General features: G+C 43.0%; 1 protein-coding gene across 1 annotated transcript in view; it reads left to right on the top strand.

Annotated features, from left to right (window-relative positions):
• LOC105928059 (plexin-A2) overlaps positions 1–13,888 on the top strand; it is a gene marked incomplete in the record, with an annotated part of 103,043 nt that extends 89,155 nt beyond the window's left edge. The window contains 2 exon segments of the mRNA XM_036151373.1: positions 1,872–2,022; positions 9,471–13,888. Of these exon segments, the coding sequence (XP_036007266.1) occupies positions 1,872–2,022; positions 9,471–9,566 (247 nt within the window).
• Between the last annotated feature and the right edge of the window lie 3,666 nt (positions 13,889–17,554).

Raw genomic sequence — 17,554 nt, 5'->3', positions numbered from 1 at the left:
CTACTTGCTTTTATGTTAGACATAAAATACTATTTTCCTACTGTTCCTAAAGTATTCTAACTCTTTTTATTAATTGGAACAGATGTTATAATGTCATCCATTCTGGCTGCTCTTACATACACATAAGCAAACGTATAGTATCAACATCAGCTAAACCGAGTTATAGTTTTTAATAAAACATCCCTATTGCACAGAATGTACTATTCTTTGTGATTACACTCCTTGTAGAATAACAATTAAAACAAACTAGTCTTCGCTGTTAGTTAGTCGGGCTTTCTGCTTAGCCAGCTAGCTTGTAGTCAGCTCAACAGGCATGCCGGTCCTGGATCACAAACTGTAGTTTTAACACAGTGCGACCTAAAAAAAACGATTAGTGGTGGTGCCATTCACAAAACTAGTGTTGTTTTGTGACTGGAAATACTTAATTTTAGTCAAATTTGTCTTTGCTGGAAACAAGGGGTTGTAGAAAACCCTGTTGCAGCCAGCTGACTGGCAAAGCGCAACAACGATTTATTCTGAATTCCTAGATACCAGTCATTTTTAGATTTTTTTAACAGCAGTTTAGTTTAACATCTGTTTTACTGGTCAAAGTAAACAGTTTGAGTTGTTGAAATTATTAAAATCTGGACCCTGCCAAACCCGATGTACTCTAAATCTACAGATTTATTGCTTTGTTGTTTTATATCAAGGTAAATTTTCCTCATCCTTGCTACAACTTTAGGTAAAGGTTATTAAAGCAGATGCAAGAGACACTTCACTTATTATTTTTTTTCTTGTTTAGTTTAACCTGACTCTCGCTGAGCTCCACACGGCTTTACACATCCATCTGGTATCGCTGCCATTGAGAAGGATTTCAATACCACATAAAATGGACGAGCCAATCAGGATTGCCGGGTGGGATTTTCGTAGATTTGACATGTCAAAGAAGCGATTGTTTGGATTCAGACAACAATGGCAGCTCGCAGTGAGGAACTAAGGGTAACCAGATGTCCCAGAGTCCCCATTTTGGATGACCTGCCCCCACAAAAGCTGTCCCTGGAAATATCCCCGATGTTGGTGTGTCATGATGGAGTAAAGAAGTTTAACGCAGCAGGAGGTATTTACCCGGTCCTGCCAATGTCCTGCCGCTGTAGTAAGAAAGTTGAGCCGAACGCACCGCCGACAGAGACTCTGCACCCTCCTAGTTAGCAAAATCAAAGACGTTCCCGGTTTTCATTAGATAAATCTGATCACCCTGTAACACTGATGCTATTTCATTAGTGTTGTCCAATCTACCAAATACTAATTCTTTAAAAGAACACCAGTGAACAGCTATGAAGGCTTTTGTTAGTGGAAACAATAGTTCCGGTTTCAATGTTGGTTTTAACGTGAGCGGTTGAAGTAGCATGCAAGTAAAGATGACAGACAAGAGGTTTATCCAATCATATGCAAGGATTTTTGATAAGGCCCCTCCTTCTGAAATACATCTCCAATGGAGCGATCCCAGATGGATGTGTGGAGCTCTGTGGAACGAAATCAATCAAGCGAGAGTCAGATTTCTGAATTTTTAACGAATAATGGAAATTAACTAAACCCAGACTATTATAAAATTATTAGTCTTTAATTGTGTATTTTTAATCTATATATCTTGCATATTCTCTATTGAAAATCAAGTTTCTTTTAACTCAGGGATTATATCGCTGAAAGGCCAAACCTCTAAGTGACACGATTCTTTATTTTTCTGCCAAACACCTCTGATGTACCCATTGCTTTGTCCCTGAACATCCCTCTGGTTTTCACAACATCAGTCTGAATCCAGATGAGGAGAAAAGCTGCGGCACGCATGGCTGTGTTCTTGATGTGGACCCTGTGTGTGTGGTTTTTCCTCTCAGGTACTATGCTGACATCAACCGCCTACCTGCCATCAGTGATCAGGATATGAATGCCTATCTGGCTGAACAGGCTCGCCTGCACTCCAGCGAGTTCAACGTGCTCAGCGCCCTGCATGAGATCTACGCTTACGTCAGCAAGTACAGCCAAGAGGTGAGGTCCTGTCAACACATCATAAACTAGGAATAGAGTAGAATAGAATACAATAGAATAGAAGGATCCTTTATTGTTCCATAGTAGGGAATTTAGGTGTACCAGCAGCAAAGGGAAACTTTACAACATAAGAATAAATACTGTACAGTTATTGAAAATAGTATACTCAAGAAATTAAACAAGTGTGCAACAGAGTAGGATGGTTCTTTTTAAATCTATAAAACAAATTAAAACCTACAAAACTAAAATGTAATAGACAGACAACTTTATTTGTCATTTTGTATGCACAGAGTGCGTACAGAACGAAATTTTGTTGCATACAGCTGGTAAATTACAGTAAATTACAGTATAAAGTGCAGCAGTGATTAAAAGTAAATTGAAATGTAAACCATGCAGGACAAAGAGACAGTGTGTGATCACAGTGTGCAGGTGAGTAGTTTAAAACCATTTGTATGTGCAGAATGATTGTGCAAAGGGCATTTGTGCAAGAATGCATTTAAAAACTAAGTTCGGCAGCATTTGTATGCTAGATAGAGATGCAATGATGCAAATGTGCAAATGTGGTGCAGAGTCCAGTTTATAGTTCAGCAGTTAAATAGTTCAGCAATAGATTATTTTGAAAAAAATAAAAAAGGAAGCAAAAGCAGCTGGGCTGTAAGCCCCTGTTGAGTTTGTTGGGAGAAGTGATTGTTAAAAATGTCTAACATTCACTGTGAGGAAGGATCTGCGATAATGCTCCTTTGTGCATTTCGGATGCAGCAGTCTGTTACTGAAGGAGCTCTCCTGCTGTGCAACAGCTGCATTCATGGGGTGGGAGGGCTTGTCCAACGGTACCATCCTAAGACAGAGCTGGCCTTACCGATGAGCTTATCTAGCTGCTTCCGCTCAGCTGTAGATAAACTGTTGCTCCAACAACCTACACCGTGGAAGATGGCTGATGTCACCAATGAGTAAAAAAAAAGGTCTTCAGTAGCGCCCCCTGCACTCTAAGAGATCTTAGTCTCCTTAGCTGGTAGAGTCTGGTCTGACCTTTCCAAAAAAGAGCATCAGTGTTGTCCAGTTTAATGTTTAAACTGGACTGGCGCTAATGAGAGGTGCTTCAGATAGCTGTTGGTACAGTGAAAGTGAGATTTGTCATATTTTATATGAAGAGTGGATCATTCTGTTGTGCCTACCGTTGCGGGACAGTAGCGTTGTAACCCAATTCTACTTCTCTGCAGCTTGCTGTGAACATTTTGTTTTTGTAATCGATATGGGTTTACGTCTTGGAACCTTCAGTGTTTTCGCTGATTCATTTGGCGTTCACAGTGTTGTTTCCTGTCACAGCAGGCCTCAGATTAAGAAGAAAAAAAAAAGCTGCACCAGCTGAAGCTGAATCATTTAGCATCTGAGGAGCCAAACATTTCCCATCACAAGTTCATGGGACCTGATAAGAGAGTAAATGTACAACTAGAATCTCTCAAAGATAACTATTCAGCAGCAAGCTAATGAAAATATATTATTATTATTTTTTTTACAAGGAGATCGCATCAGACCAATTTTAAAAACTATGCTAATTGCTTAAAGGTTGTCATTTTCAAAAAGTACTTCTAATAAGACAAATGAGCCTCGTAGGAACACATATTGTAATTTACTGAGATGTCCCTGTATGACAGATCGTGATCCCTGATCAAACCAAAAATGTCGAGATATAAAAAATTACTATAAATCAGCAGTTTTCAAAGTGGGACTAAATTGTTTGGAGTAAAATGTCTTAAGGTGAATCGCTTGTTGTTCTGCCCTGAAAAAGTTAGAAACAAAAACACAGAAACTGCTACTAAATTGAAACAACCAACTCCTGCTTTTGTCAGTGTTGTACACCAAAACATATGCACTAATATGCTTTAATATCTGGCCCAAGGATTATTTTATGGTCCTAAAATACAGCCGTCTGGTCTCTTATAGACTGCCCTGGAATTAAAAATCTAATCTGTGGTTAACTCCTTGGTTTGTATTTAGTCAGAGACACTCAAAATCACAAGTTAAAATTGCCCAGAGCTCATAACCTAAGGGTTTACAAATGACTAATTACTGTCAGGATTTGTTTATGGATGAACTCAGAACACACACAGGACAAAAGTTTGAGAGGTTTATTGAAGGGTAGATGACTGATGGAAGATGTAACCAGAGGTGCAGGAATACAACGGCTCAGGGGTGCAGGTGAAGGCAGAGGCTGACGGCCAGGAGAGAGAGTCCAAGAACGCTGAGCGGGGTGGCACAGAGCAGAGCCTTCTCAGAGCGGCTAGTCAGGTTAGCAAATCACTGGGGACACCAGAACACAGAGCAGAACCTCCCAGGAACAATGGTGAGGCACAAAGTCTTTCAACGTGGCAAACTAACCTTAAATCCGAAACCAAGGCAAGGACGAGGACTGGCGTGGAGTGGATGATTCAGAAGACGGACCAGCACTAAAGTGAGGCAGAGGGAGGTTTAAATAGGAAGACTAACAGGTGACATGCATCTGACTGAATAATTACTAACAGGTGTGACTGACTGCAAGGAGAGTGAAGTGAAGGCTGGGTGGAAGGGAAGGCTGAAGTGAGGGGAAGGAGAAACTAAAAACAATAAATAAAGTTAAACCCTAACTAAAACTAAAACAAGGTGGAAAAACCGAAAACCAATGGCAACAAAAGCCGAATCAAAACTAAACCATGACATTACCCCCCCCTCAAGGCCGGTCTCCGGACGGCCTAACAAACTAAACAACAACCAACCTAGGGTGGGTGGAGGGTGGTACGGATGGCGGGCTAGGGTCAAACAAAACAGATCAAAGCAGGGTGGGTGGAGGGTGGTACGGATGGTGGGCCAAAATCAAACAAAAAAAAACCAAACTACCCACTCAGGGCGATCTGAAACAAAAGGAAAAACAAAAGCGGACTAAAAGGGGTCTCTAACAACCCCTGGTAGGCAAAACAAGAACGTCTAGCAGATGCTGAAAAGCAAACATCGCCACAAGGAAAGTCAGGCGAACATTGCCACAAGGCAAAACGGGCAAGGCCAGACATACTAACGCCAGAGGGAAGAAGTAGGCGTGCTAACGCCAGAGGGAGAACAGGCGCGCGACAGCGCCAAAGGGAAGGAACGGGCGCACGACAGCGCTAAAGGGAAGGAACGGGCGCACGACAGCGCCAAAGGGAAGGAACGGGCGTACTTAACGCCAAAGGGAAGGAACGGGCGCACGACAGCGCCAAAGGGAAGGAACGGGCGCACGACAGCGCCAAAGGGAAGGAACGGGCGCACAACAGCGCCAAAGGGAAGAACGGGCGTACTTAACGCCAAAGGGAAGGAACGGGCGTACTTAACGCCAAAGGGAAGGAACGGGCGCACGACAGCGCCAAAGGGAAGGAACGGGCGCACGACAGCGCCAAAGGGAAGGAACGGGCGCACGACAGCGCCAAAGGGAAGGAACGGGCGCACGACAGCGCCAAAGGGAAGGAACGGGCGCACGACAGCGCCAAAGGGAAGGAACGGGCGCACGACAGCGCCAAAGGGAAGGAACGGGCGCACAACAGCGCCAAAGGGAAGGAACGGGTGCACGACAGCGCCAAAGGGAAGAACGGGCGTACGACAACGCCAGAGGGAAGAACAGGCGTACGACAACGCCAGAGGGAAGAACAGGCGTACGACAACGCCAGAGGGAAGAACAGGCGTACGACAACGCCAGAGGGAAGAACGGGCGTACAACAACGCCAGAGGGAAGAACAGGCCGGGGCGTGAGGGAAACGCCGGGGCTCGGGGAAGAGAACGCCGGGGCGTGAGGGAAACGCCGGGGCACAAGGGAAGCAGGAACATCTAAAATGCCAAGGAACAAGAACGGAGGGCGTACTAACACGCCGGGGAACCGAGGTCGTCCTAAGACGCTGGGGAACCACAAATCAGAGGGCATCCTAACATGCCGGGGAACCAAAAATCAGAGGGCGTCCCAACACGCCGGGGAACCAAGAATCAGAGGGCGTCCTAACACGCCGGGGAACCAAGAATCAGAGGGCGTCCTAACACGCCGGGGAACCAAGAATCAGAGGGCGCCCTAACACGCCGGGGAACCGAGAAACAGAGGGCGTCCTAACACGCCAGAGAGCCAAGAATCAGTGGGCGTCCTAACACGCCAGAGAACCGAGAAACAGAGGGCGTCCTAATACGCCGGGGAACCGAGAAACAGAAGGCGTCCTAACACGCCAGGGGACTAAGGAACTAAGAGGCCAAAACAAAAACCAAGGAAGCTCGAACCAGCCAAAGCTAAGGAGCATGAAACAGCTCAGGGCCAGAAATCTAAGTGAGCGCTAAGACCTAAGGAGCGCTGGAAACTAAAAGCGCAGGACAAAAATAAAGAATCAAACCAAGAACTAGAAAATAAGGCAAAACTAGAGCAGGGATAACACCACAAAAGAAAAACTAAGGCAAGACATAAAATCAAAACACTAAAGCAGAAAATGAAACTAAAGCTAACTACGAATGAAGGAAAAAAGAAAAACTAGGACTTGAACAAGTACACTAACGTGACAACCAGAGAGCTAAAGCTAAAATGACAAGGCTGGGCAAACCTAGAAAACTAAGGCAAATTCTAGACTCCTAAAACAGAGCAGGAAAAAACAAAGCAAAACAGAGACTAAGTACTCTAAGAAAACAAAGAACCCCCTAAATAATTCTAAACTGAGGAATTCTAAATCAATCAAAACTAACACCGAGCTTAAACAAAATAAAACAGAAAGCACTGGCCTTAAGGGCGTAGGCAAAGACGGCTGCTAAGCCACAAAGAGTCCTCGAGGAGGTCGACCAGGCCGAGGCAGGCGGCGAAGCAGCATCGCCCGACAAAACCCTCGAGGAGGGCGGCCCCGACGAGGCAAAGTCAAGCGGCCCGGAGACCGCGGTCGGCAGCTCCGGCCGAACAGAAAAGTCAAAAGCGGGCGCCGTGGTGGACGGCCCCGACGAGGCAAAGACGAGCGGCCCGGAGTCCGCAATCTGCGGCTCCGGCCGAGCAGGAAAGTCAGAGGCGGGCGCCGTTGTGGACGGCCCCGACGAAGCAAAGTTGAGCGGCCCGGAGTCCGCAGTCTTGGGCTCCGGCCGAACAGGAAAGTCTGGTGCGGGCGTCGTGGAGGACGACCCCGGCACGACGAACTAGAAATAGGAGTAGCATCAACTAAGGCCTCATCCTGAGGCGAAACTACTCCCTCGGAGGCCTCATCCTGAGGCGAAACTACTCCCTCGGAGGCCTCATCCTGAGGCGAAGCTACTCCCTCGGAGGCCTCATCCTGAGGCGAAACTACTCCCTCGGAGGCCTCATCCTGAGGCGAAACTACTCCCTCGGAGGCCTCATCCTGAGGCGAAACTACTCCCTCGGAGGCCTCATCCTGAGGCGAAACTACTCCCTCGGAGGCCTCATCCTGAGGCGAAACTACTCCCTCGGAGGCCTCATCCTGAGGCGAAACTACTCCCTCGGAGGCCTCGGCCTGAGGCGAAACTACTCCCTCGGAGGCCTCGGCCTGAGGCAAAACTGATCCCTCGGAGGCCTCGGCCTGAGGCAAAACGGATCCCACGGAGGCCTCGGCCTGAGGCAAAACGGATCCCACGGAGGCCTCGGCCTGAGGCAAGGCGGCTCCCTCGGAGGCCTCGGGCTGATCTGCGTCGACCGGCGGAGCGGAGCTTTCAGCGGCCGGCAGAGCGAAGCTTTCAGAGGCCGGCAGAGCGAAGCTTTCAGAGGCCGGCAGAGCGGAGCCTACGGTGGCCGGCAGAGCGGAGCTTACGGTGGCCGGCAGAGCGGAGCTTTCAGAGGCCGGCAGAGCGGAGCTTACGGTGGCCGGCAGAGCGGAGCCTACGTCGGCCGGCGGAGCGGAGCTTTCAGCGGCCGGCAGAGCGAAGCCTTCAGAGGCCGGCAGAGCGGAGCCTACGGTGGCCGGCAGAGCGGAGCTTACGGTGGCCGGCGGAGCGGAGCTTACGGTGGCCGGCAGAGCGGAGCTTTCGGGTGGAGGCGGAACCATCTCTTCAGCTACCTCGGACGCTGCCGGGCTACAGGCTTCAGAGGGCGGGTCCTCCTGAACCCCCTCACGGGACCTGAGCGGAAGCGAGTCTTCGGAGGCCTTAAAGCGTCGGAGTGCCCGGCGTCCTAGCCGGGAGGAGCCAGACGGGGGTACAGAGGCTGTCAGAGGGGTGGCTGCAGGCCCACGGGGAAGAAGGTCGTCCCGGTCACCGTAATAGAAGCTCCACAGCTGGTCCTCCTCGACATGTGGGGCTCTGATGGATGGGACATTGAGCTTTACTCGGGGAGCCAGCTGCGAGTCATAGAGGTGGTGACATAGGCGATGAAGGGATCTGCGGCTTCTCTTCTCGTGCCCTGGGGTAGCGGCAACAACGCCCACGTAGAACACCTGGGGAGTGGAGTCGGCCTTGATCGGCGGCGCAGGGTCCTGGGCAGAAGCCATCCTGGCGTACCTCTCTTTCATCAGGCGTTCGCACATGTCCAGGTATGCACGGATCTCCGGGGTGTCAGCCCCTGCAGGTAAGTTCCATGTGGTGTCTGAGTTCATCCTTTTGGCTGGTCCGTACTGTCAGGATTTGTTTATGGATGAACTCAGAACACACACAGGACAAAAGTTTGAGAGGTTTATTGAAGGGTAGATGACTGATGGAAGATGTAACCAGAGGTGCAGGAATACAACGGCTCAGGGGTGCAGGTGAAGGCAGAGGCTGACGGCCAGGAGAGAGAGTCCAAGAACGCTGAGCGGGGTGGCACAGAGCAGAGCCTTCTCAGAGCGGCTAGTCAGGTTAGCAAATCACTGGGGACACCAGAACACAGAGCAGAACCTCCCAGGAACAATGGTGAGGCACAAAGTCTTTCAACGTGGCAAACTAACCTTAAATCCGAAACCAAGGCAAGGACGAGGACTGGCGTGGAGTGGATGATTCAGAAGACGGACCAGCACTAAAGTGAGGCAGAGGGAGGTTTAAATAGGAAGACTAACAGGTGACATGCATCTGACTGAATAATTACTAACAGGTGTGACTGACTGCAAGGAGAGTGAAGTGAAGGCTGGGTGGAAGGGAAGGCTGAAGTGAGGGGAAGGAGAAACTAAAAACAATAAATAAAGTTAAACCCTAACTAAAACTAAAACAAGGTGGAAAAACCGAAAACCAATGGCAACAAAAGCCGAATCAAAACTAAACCATGACAATTACTACATTTGTATTAAATCCAAAAAAAATTATTTAAACACATCTGTGCTCCCAAAGTAAAGCAAATTTTACTTACTTCTAAAATGTAGCATTGCTGGTAGTTATAATTAGAGACTGTTGATTTTGAAATTCCAACATTTCTATGCAAATCAGTCTAATTCACTCAGCTGACCAACAACACACATCGTGTACTTGGTTTACCTGGTAATTCCATTTTTGTGACTTCTGCTTGTGTGTTCCAGATCATTGAGGCACTGGAGCAAGACGAACAAGCCCAGAAGCAGAAGCTGGCATATAAAGTGGAGCAGATCATATTTGCTATGTCTCCTGAGAGCTGAGACATACACACTAAGATATGGGGAGGGTGGGGGGGGGGGGAATCCCAAGACAAATGAACATTGAGAATGTCCACACTGCAACATATAACACCACAAATCAAAGTGTAACGGCGGAGTTTGAAACATTCAACACACATGTTCCTCTGACGTGGACATCCGCGCTCCCATATGTGCATGTGTGATCATAATCACATGCACTCACACAGTATACACAGAGAGATTGCAGATTTATCTTACTGTGTAAACACACACACACACACACACACACATACACAAACCGTGGCGCACATCACGCAACAGAGCATCCCAAAGCAAAGACTATTAAAACCAGTGTCACGTTTTTTTGTTTTTTTTTTTCTTCGAAGAAGCTCCAACAAGAAAACATTCAACTTCTAAAACACATAACGGAGAGAAAAAGGATTTAGGCCGTCATCAGTTGCAGATTTTACTGCCAATTCCTGTCCACTGGGAAAATGGTTCTTCTTTGTAGTTGGTGCTTATACTGCGAGGCACCAGCGTGAGCTCTGCAGAGAACAGTGCTTAATAAGAGAATGACTCAACGCTAAAGCCACTGGAGGAGCTCGACGAAGACAGGAGCCAATTTAAAGGGACGGCGCGTCGGCTGAGACGTGACTCAAAGTACGTTTTATACGTCTGAGTTGAAGGACCGTTATTCGTGTGACTGACTTGGAGTGACGTTGCTATTTGTAGCCATTCTGAGCAGAGACGTGTAACTTTGTGTTCTCAAGCCTTTGCTGTGGGCTTTTAAAAGATGTGCAGTGTTATGCTTCAGTCAGAGACGATTTGCTGAACCTCTAGCCTCCGAAAGCAGTACAATCTCTCACTGACAAGGTAAGAGTCCCACTTGTTTAATAACCCGACTCGAAGAGCCTCCCGTTTTTAATATATATGGAGATATTTTGGGCCCACTTCCTGGCTTTTAGTGCCAAATATACTGCATCTCGTGATTCATTCAAGTTAAATGCTCGTGTCAAGGCTATTAATAAAACATGACATTGTACGGAAGAGATCTCGTTTGAGATAGGCCATTTTTTACCGTGATCTATAGAGCACTAATTCAGCCATTCAAAGATAAGTGGAGGCCTAATTGAACTGTTGCAGAAAGCATGATTAATGATGTTTTAAGGTTGATCGCGGATCAGTTTGGCCTAACTTTGGCCCACGGCACCCCCCCACCCTTCGCTTTTCATCGGTTATTGTTTACATGAAGCGTAATACTTGAAATGCACCCAGTTTACAGGATATTAAAAACACCTGCAGCTCATGTCATGTAACCTGGGCAGATTAAGTTAGATAAAGGCCTTGATGATTTATTGATTTCTTCTCACTATAGCATCTTACTTGAGCTTGATGTGAAAATGAAAGTTTTCTGAAAAGCTGCACAGGATTTTTGTGAGAGGAGCTTTAGATTAGTGCTGAGCAGGCGTATTTATATTCTGTAAACAGAGTGACTATTTAATTAATGAAATCTGTGTTTGGATCAGCTTTTGATCCTTTTAAAATGTGTTTTTTGTGTTTCAACCCACTGTACTCTGAAAAGGTATTTGCCCCTTACAAATGTCTTCTCTTTTTACTTATTTATTACACTCAAATGTTTAAAACAATCAAACAAAATTCAATATCAAAGATAACAACCTGATTAAATACAAAAAAGAAAACGTTTTCTAACAATTATTTCATTTTGGGAAGGGGGGGCACTAGCACAGTGAAAATATAATTAACCCTTTGTTAATCTATGAATTATCTGTTTTTAGTATCATTTAAACAGAACCTTCCTGGCAACATGAAGTAGACTAAACAGTCTCATAAAGCAAAACATTATGCCATGAAATATTATTCTATTAGATCACCTGCCCCAGTTAAGGTCACTGAAGCTGAGTAAAAAAAATGGCATAAACATCAAGCTTCCAAGGCATCGCAATAACTCTCCCACAAAAGGGACATTATTTAGAAAAAACTAAATTAAATTTTGCATTTAAAATTATGGTGGCAGCCTGATGGTCTGGGGATAATCTAAAAAAAAATCCTGAAAGCAAGTTCTGTCATCAGTTTAGGACATTAAGATAAAGTACACTTGACTTATGCAGCAGGAGAATTGATTCAAAGCGAAGCAACATGTCCAACTTTAAACTGTTGGAATGGCAAAACAAATTTGTGGTTTTGAGTGGCCAAATAACATTTTTGGACATAAAAAGATTAAAAAAAACATGTCAACATCTTCAAGTAAAACAGTAACTTATGCGGCAAGAGTTCAAGATTCTTTATTGTCACCGCGTGTTACTGTGGTGAAGTTCGTTTCAGGGCATACTCTAAGCTAGAGGACACACAACAAACAACAGACAACAAACATGTGTGCAGCTTTTTTTTCCTTCTATTTTCCCCAGAATTTGTTCTGATACTTACTTAGTCCTTTTTGAGCCTAAAAATAATTTTGCTCCGATTGCGGTCACGAGACGTGAACATTGTTTAGCCATCTGCTGGTAGTACCGCGGAACTATCACAAAGCAAGATGGCGACAAATGAAGCAGCGACAGTAACCCGTCCTACAACGCCTCAGGGTACAGTGACAGCTCGCTGTGGTTGTACACCGACCCTATTTACAGAGTGAGGGTTACTCATTCTTTCTTTTCGTACCTCCGCTGGACATTGTTGACTCGCTAGGCTCCATCACAGACATAGAGATGTAGATACCTTGTTGAGGGCTAAATCGCACGTTGACGTCACTCCATATTGGAAGTAGAGAGATTTGGAGATGATGCCTCATTCATGTGCTGGACGTGTACCAATCAGAATCAGAATCAGAAATACTTTAATTCATAGTACAAACTAGAGCTACTGGCATTAAGAATGAACATATACATTAGTTATTTAGTCATTATAACGTCGTATATGTGTGTGGGCTCCATTGCTTCTCCTTGTTTACTCATTGTAAGCATGAGCAATATTGTACAATCAGTCATACGGTCTGGTTTTGGTAAACCTACACAAACGTTCTTTGTTCTTTAACATAATATAGAGCAAAAACAAAGTGTAAAACAGAAATAAAATGTAATATGCCAATTTGATTGAAAAAACCTTTGTATGCAACCAGAGAGAGCTACTGGCGTAGAAATTGGTAAAGTCATAGTACGTGACTAGTCCACTTTAAATCCAATTGAGATGCTGTGGCATGAGCTTAAACAGGCTGTTCGTGTCTGACAACCCTCTAATATGCCTAAGTTAAATTAATTTTGCAAAGAAGAATTAATTCAATTTTCCCAGCGGTATAAATGACTCACTGTGAGTTACCGCAAATGCTGGCACAACCACTTACTAGGTTCAGTGGGCCAGTAGTTTTACACATAGGGCCAGGTTGGTTTCTGTTACTAAATAAAATGTTCATCTGAAAACTGTATTTTTGTATTTATTCGGGTTATCCTTTTCTAATTTGCTGGAGGGACTATATATCCCGTCTGGCCTGGGAACACCTTGGGATCCCTAGGAATTAGCTGGAGGATTTCGATGGGAAAAGAGATGTCTGGGTTTCCTTCCTGAACCTTTTACCCCTGAGATCCAATCTCAGATAAGCAGAAGACAATGGACATACAGAATATTTTTCTAATGATTAAATTTGCTTGTTGCTCTGAAACATTTAAGCGTGACAAAAAAGCAAAATAGAAGAAATCTGAAAAGGGGGCCAATACCTTTTTAAGAGACTGCAGGAAGCCAAACTTGTTAATTTTTGCTTTCCAGTATACGTTGGACCTGGCTGCTTTAGTTTCAGTGCTGCTGTAGGTTCAGTGTCATTTCTGAACATTGAACCAATGACCATCATGAAGGACGAAAAGTCTTTCCGGACATCACTTCGGTTTACGGTTTTTACTTTTGATCGTTTCACCCGTTGCGATGACGCCAGACGAAGATTTTTCAGTGCTTCAGGCTGTTTCATTAACAATCACGCTCAGTCTTCTCTTTTGCACTGCTGATTTGACCATTTCAGTATTCTGGGGAGGTTTGACACTCCTCGCAGGACCTCAGTTTCTGTTATTATAGAAAAATAACGTAAAAATAAGAAAAAAATAACTAAATACATTTCCTGTTACGTGTTAAAATATTATGGAATTCATCTGTTTCATGTGTGGTTTGACGGCGATAATTTATAAATGTGTTGTGCAATAAACTGTCATGTTTAAACTGTAATTTTTTTTAAACAATATATTACTGTATAAATACTGTACATAAAGACACTCCTATTTTGCAAGTAAAAAAAAAAATCACTTTTTACTGTTGTTATACATTAAAAGCTCAGCTGATGAAAATTATTTTTGTTTCATTGCTTCAGTGAATATTGTTGTTTCACAATGCTACAAGATGCCAAGTAGCATGGATGGACATCAATTTGTTTCCCTTCCATAACAAAATTATGCTAAAATAAAAAATAATCAAAAGATACATTCCACCATGTGGAAACTTTAAATGTTTGGTTCTATCTTTTTTGACTGCTCGCAAGTTTGTTGCCAATAATGAAATTAAATGTTTTGTTAAGTCTATGTTGAATACAGCGATGCTGTAAAGTTGATTTTAAATTACAGTTCATCATTAAAAGATGCAACATATATCGATTGAAACTAAATATTTTCAGACACAATAAAAACACATATAACCTTCTTTCATCAGTGACTTTAAATCAAACTAAATTATTATTGGCTAAATACCAGAATAATTTATTTTTAGGTATATATATATATATATATATATATATATATATATATATATATATATATATATATATATATATTAGAATTTTCTTAAATTATGTCAGAAAAAATGTCAGAGGTTTACATATACTAAGGTCATGATGTCTTCTCTTACAATTTGAGAAAGCCTAAATGATGATGTCAAGGTTTTCTACTTTTCCAAGTTAACTGGAGGTGGACCTGTGGTTGTATTTTAAAGTACATCTCAAACACACTTCTTTCTAGTGTGACATCATGGGGAAACAAGAGAATAATCCAGGCAAGATGTTTTGCTGCAGGAGGGACTGGTGCACTTCATAAAATAGATTGAAAGAATAATATCATATAAATACTTAAGCAACATGTCAAGACAACCAGGAAATTGAAGCTTGTGGTCTTTCAAATGGACAATAAGCCAAAGCATGCAACCAAATAAGTAAATGCTGGCTTAAGGACAACTAAGGGTGTGCTTTAAATATGGGTTCCTGAACACCTTAACTTCCTGGAAGCATTTATATACTCTGGGGTTTGTGTGTGTGTTTCCATTGTTGAGTCTGAAGTCATTTTTGTAGATCACATCCCCCGATGCTGAGCAGGTTTTCTCCCTGAGGAGCTCTGCTGCGACCTGAGTACACAGATCTGTGCCCACCACAGCCTGTGCAGTCCAGGATGTGAATAAACAGTGAAGAAAAAAAATGCACTAATCTCAGGCGGCTGCGTATTGTTAAATAGCATAAAAATGTGTCACTAGAAATACATTTTGAAATGAACTGTGTCAATACGAACTCCTTACCGCAAGAGACGGGAAAACACAAAGCTCCAACAAGGCTTAAAATTGACTGTTTAAAGAAAGGTAAAGCAGGTTGCATGGATGTTAAACTCTGTAGAAGAAATAAAACCAGATTTAACTCAGAATAAGTTTTTTAATAATCCAGAGATCTTTTGTAATTAAAGATTGCAAAATGTTGTGGGAAGAATAATCACCTACAAAACATGGTACGGTGAGTGGTCAACAATACTGGGTACCCACAATTGCTTTAATCCGTATGTTAAAATGTAAACACTAAAAAAAATTCCCCAGTTTACCCTGGTGAAATCTCTCAAAAAAGCCTTTGATAACAGTGTTACTCTCTTTTTTTGTATCCAAAGTGAAAGCTAGATATTTCTACTGAAGTTGACAGATTTGAATGCAAAATCTGTAAAACTCTTTAACATTCTTTATGGGTGACCAGGTTCATATGTTGTGTTTACAAACAAAAGTACTGCATAATCTAAAGTTGACAGAAAAATTGTTCAAAATGCAGAGGGTATGAACAAGGAGATGAGTGAAACATAATGGTTTGGAAATATTTTGCACCCTCCCAACACAAAGATCCACCAGTAGTTCAGGCTCACTCCAAAAAGTATTATCTCCCCAACAGAGCGATATGATTTGGTCCCGGTTGCTGCAGTGGAAACACATAGGAAGAAAACTACAAAAAAGAAAAAAAAAAAAAAGAAAAGAAAAAGAACAACAACCCTGGTTTCTGGAGAGGAAATCTACTTAAAGTCAATGGTTTTCGAATTGTCATCAATCACAAAGCCATGATCTCAGCCACAAAGAAAATGCATGAGCAGAGCTGAAGAACTGTGCAATTAAGGGGACCTACAAACCTAGCTCCGTTTCACCAGTCCTGTCAAAGGAAACTGGACGACATTCATCAAACTTTTGGAAGCATACCCAAAACATTTCACCAAAGTCACTTTAAGCGGCAATTCCACCAAATATTCAGGATTTGTTTTCTAAACTTCTGAATTGAAAGAGAGTTCCCCCAACCCCAAACAGGAAATACAAGTAATGTTAACCTTACCTGACCTAAAACAGGAACAGTTTAGTCCGATTTCATATCCGATAGTGAGGGAAAAAAAAGTCTTGATATAGAACTTTTAACTATATACTGTCCTCTTTTGGATGCATGCCTCTGTGTTCTGGTTCGGTGAGCACAGACACAGACATAGTGGCATCTTGGGGTCACCAGCTCTCATTAGATCTCATCAGAAACTTTCTCCATGCCAACCTGTTGTTTGGGAGCCTTTCCTGTCCCACCATGACAGACATATGTGTGCAGTTTATTGGACAGTATTTGGACCGTTTTTGGAACTAAGTCCTCATGGTAATGAGAAAGACATAACAAATAATAAGTTAATCAGATACAAAACCAACCTTCATCCATGAACAAATTGGTCTTAAGCTCTAAATCCTATAAAACATGTGTTGGGTGAAGTAAAGAGAAAAAAAGCAATAGAAGACTTGGGATTTGAGACAATAGAGAGAGAGAGACTGTGCTGAGAGGAAGGGTCCCTGTCTCTATGTTCCTTATGACATATTATGGAGAGGACTGAGTGCTGGCCTACTGGCAAAAACATCAGCAGGCTATGAAGGATTGCCAAGGATTGCTATGACCCAAACAAAACCCTGGAGTGACATTAGATTGCCTGCATTTAAAAAAAAAGATAAATAAAAAGATTCCCTTATTTCATAAAATGCTTATAGCATAGCGTTCTGTAAATGGACAGAAGTATATGAGAATTATGAGAAATAAATAACCGCTTTATTTAGACTAAAAATTAACCTTTTTTCATCCACTTCTGCTCTACGAAGTAAGGTAGTTTTAAATCGATGTGAACTCTGCCTCATTTAACTGGATGATCTATTGTTACTTTGTTAGACCACCATTAACGTCCTAATCTAATAGAAGACTAATTGAGTTTTCATGGGAAAGGTCCCAAATGTAAGATGCTAGTACATCTATCATTCAGTCATTATGGTTCATGTTTAACACAACCAATTTCCCTAAGAATTAGTTAACTAATAAAATATTGAAATACTAATGCAAAAAAAAAAAAACATTTTAGAGTTTAATATTGCTTGGATTCCTGTATCTCTAAACAGTAGTAGCCAGTAAATTCAATATCAAAACTAAAATCTTGTTTTTCCAATGAGAACTCACGTTTAACACAAATGTAATTACTGTAAAGAGAAACAAAAACAACAGGAAACTAAGATTACAGAAACTCCACATTTGGCAGAAATTACATGCACATTTGGTTGGATTTAAACGCACATGTGTTATATTTGTGTAAAGCCCACCAAAAGAAGGGACCATTGTATTTTCAGACCAAACACACGTAAAGCCTTTATTGAACAATCACTTTCAACTTGTTTATCCTTCTTTGGAGATGGGAAACCAAACATACCCATACTCATATGAT

The sequence above is a fragment of the Fundulus heteroclitus genome, chromosome 20 (genome assembly GCF_011125445.2).
Source record: "Fundulus heteroclitus isolate FHET01 chromosome 20, MU-UCD_Fhet_4.1, whole genome shotgun sequence".
NCBI classification, from domain to species: Eukaryota; Metazoa; Chordata; class Actinopteri; order Cyprinodontiformes; family Fundulidae; genus Fundulus; species Fundulus heteroclitus.
Note: the sequence above shows the minus strand (reverse complement) of the source record. Positions and strands in the feature narration are given on the sequence as shown.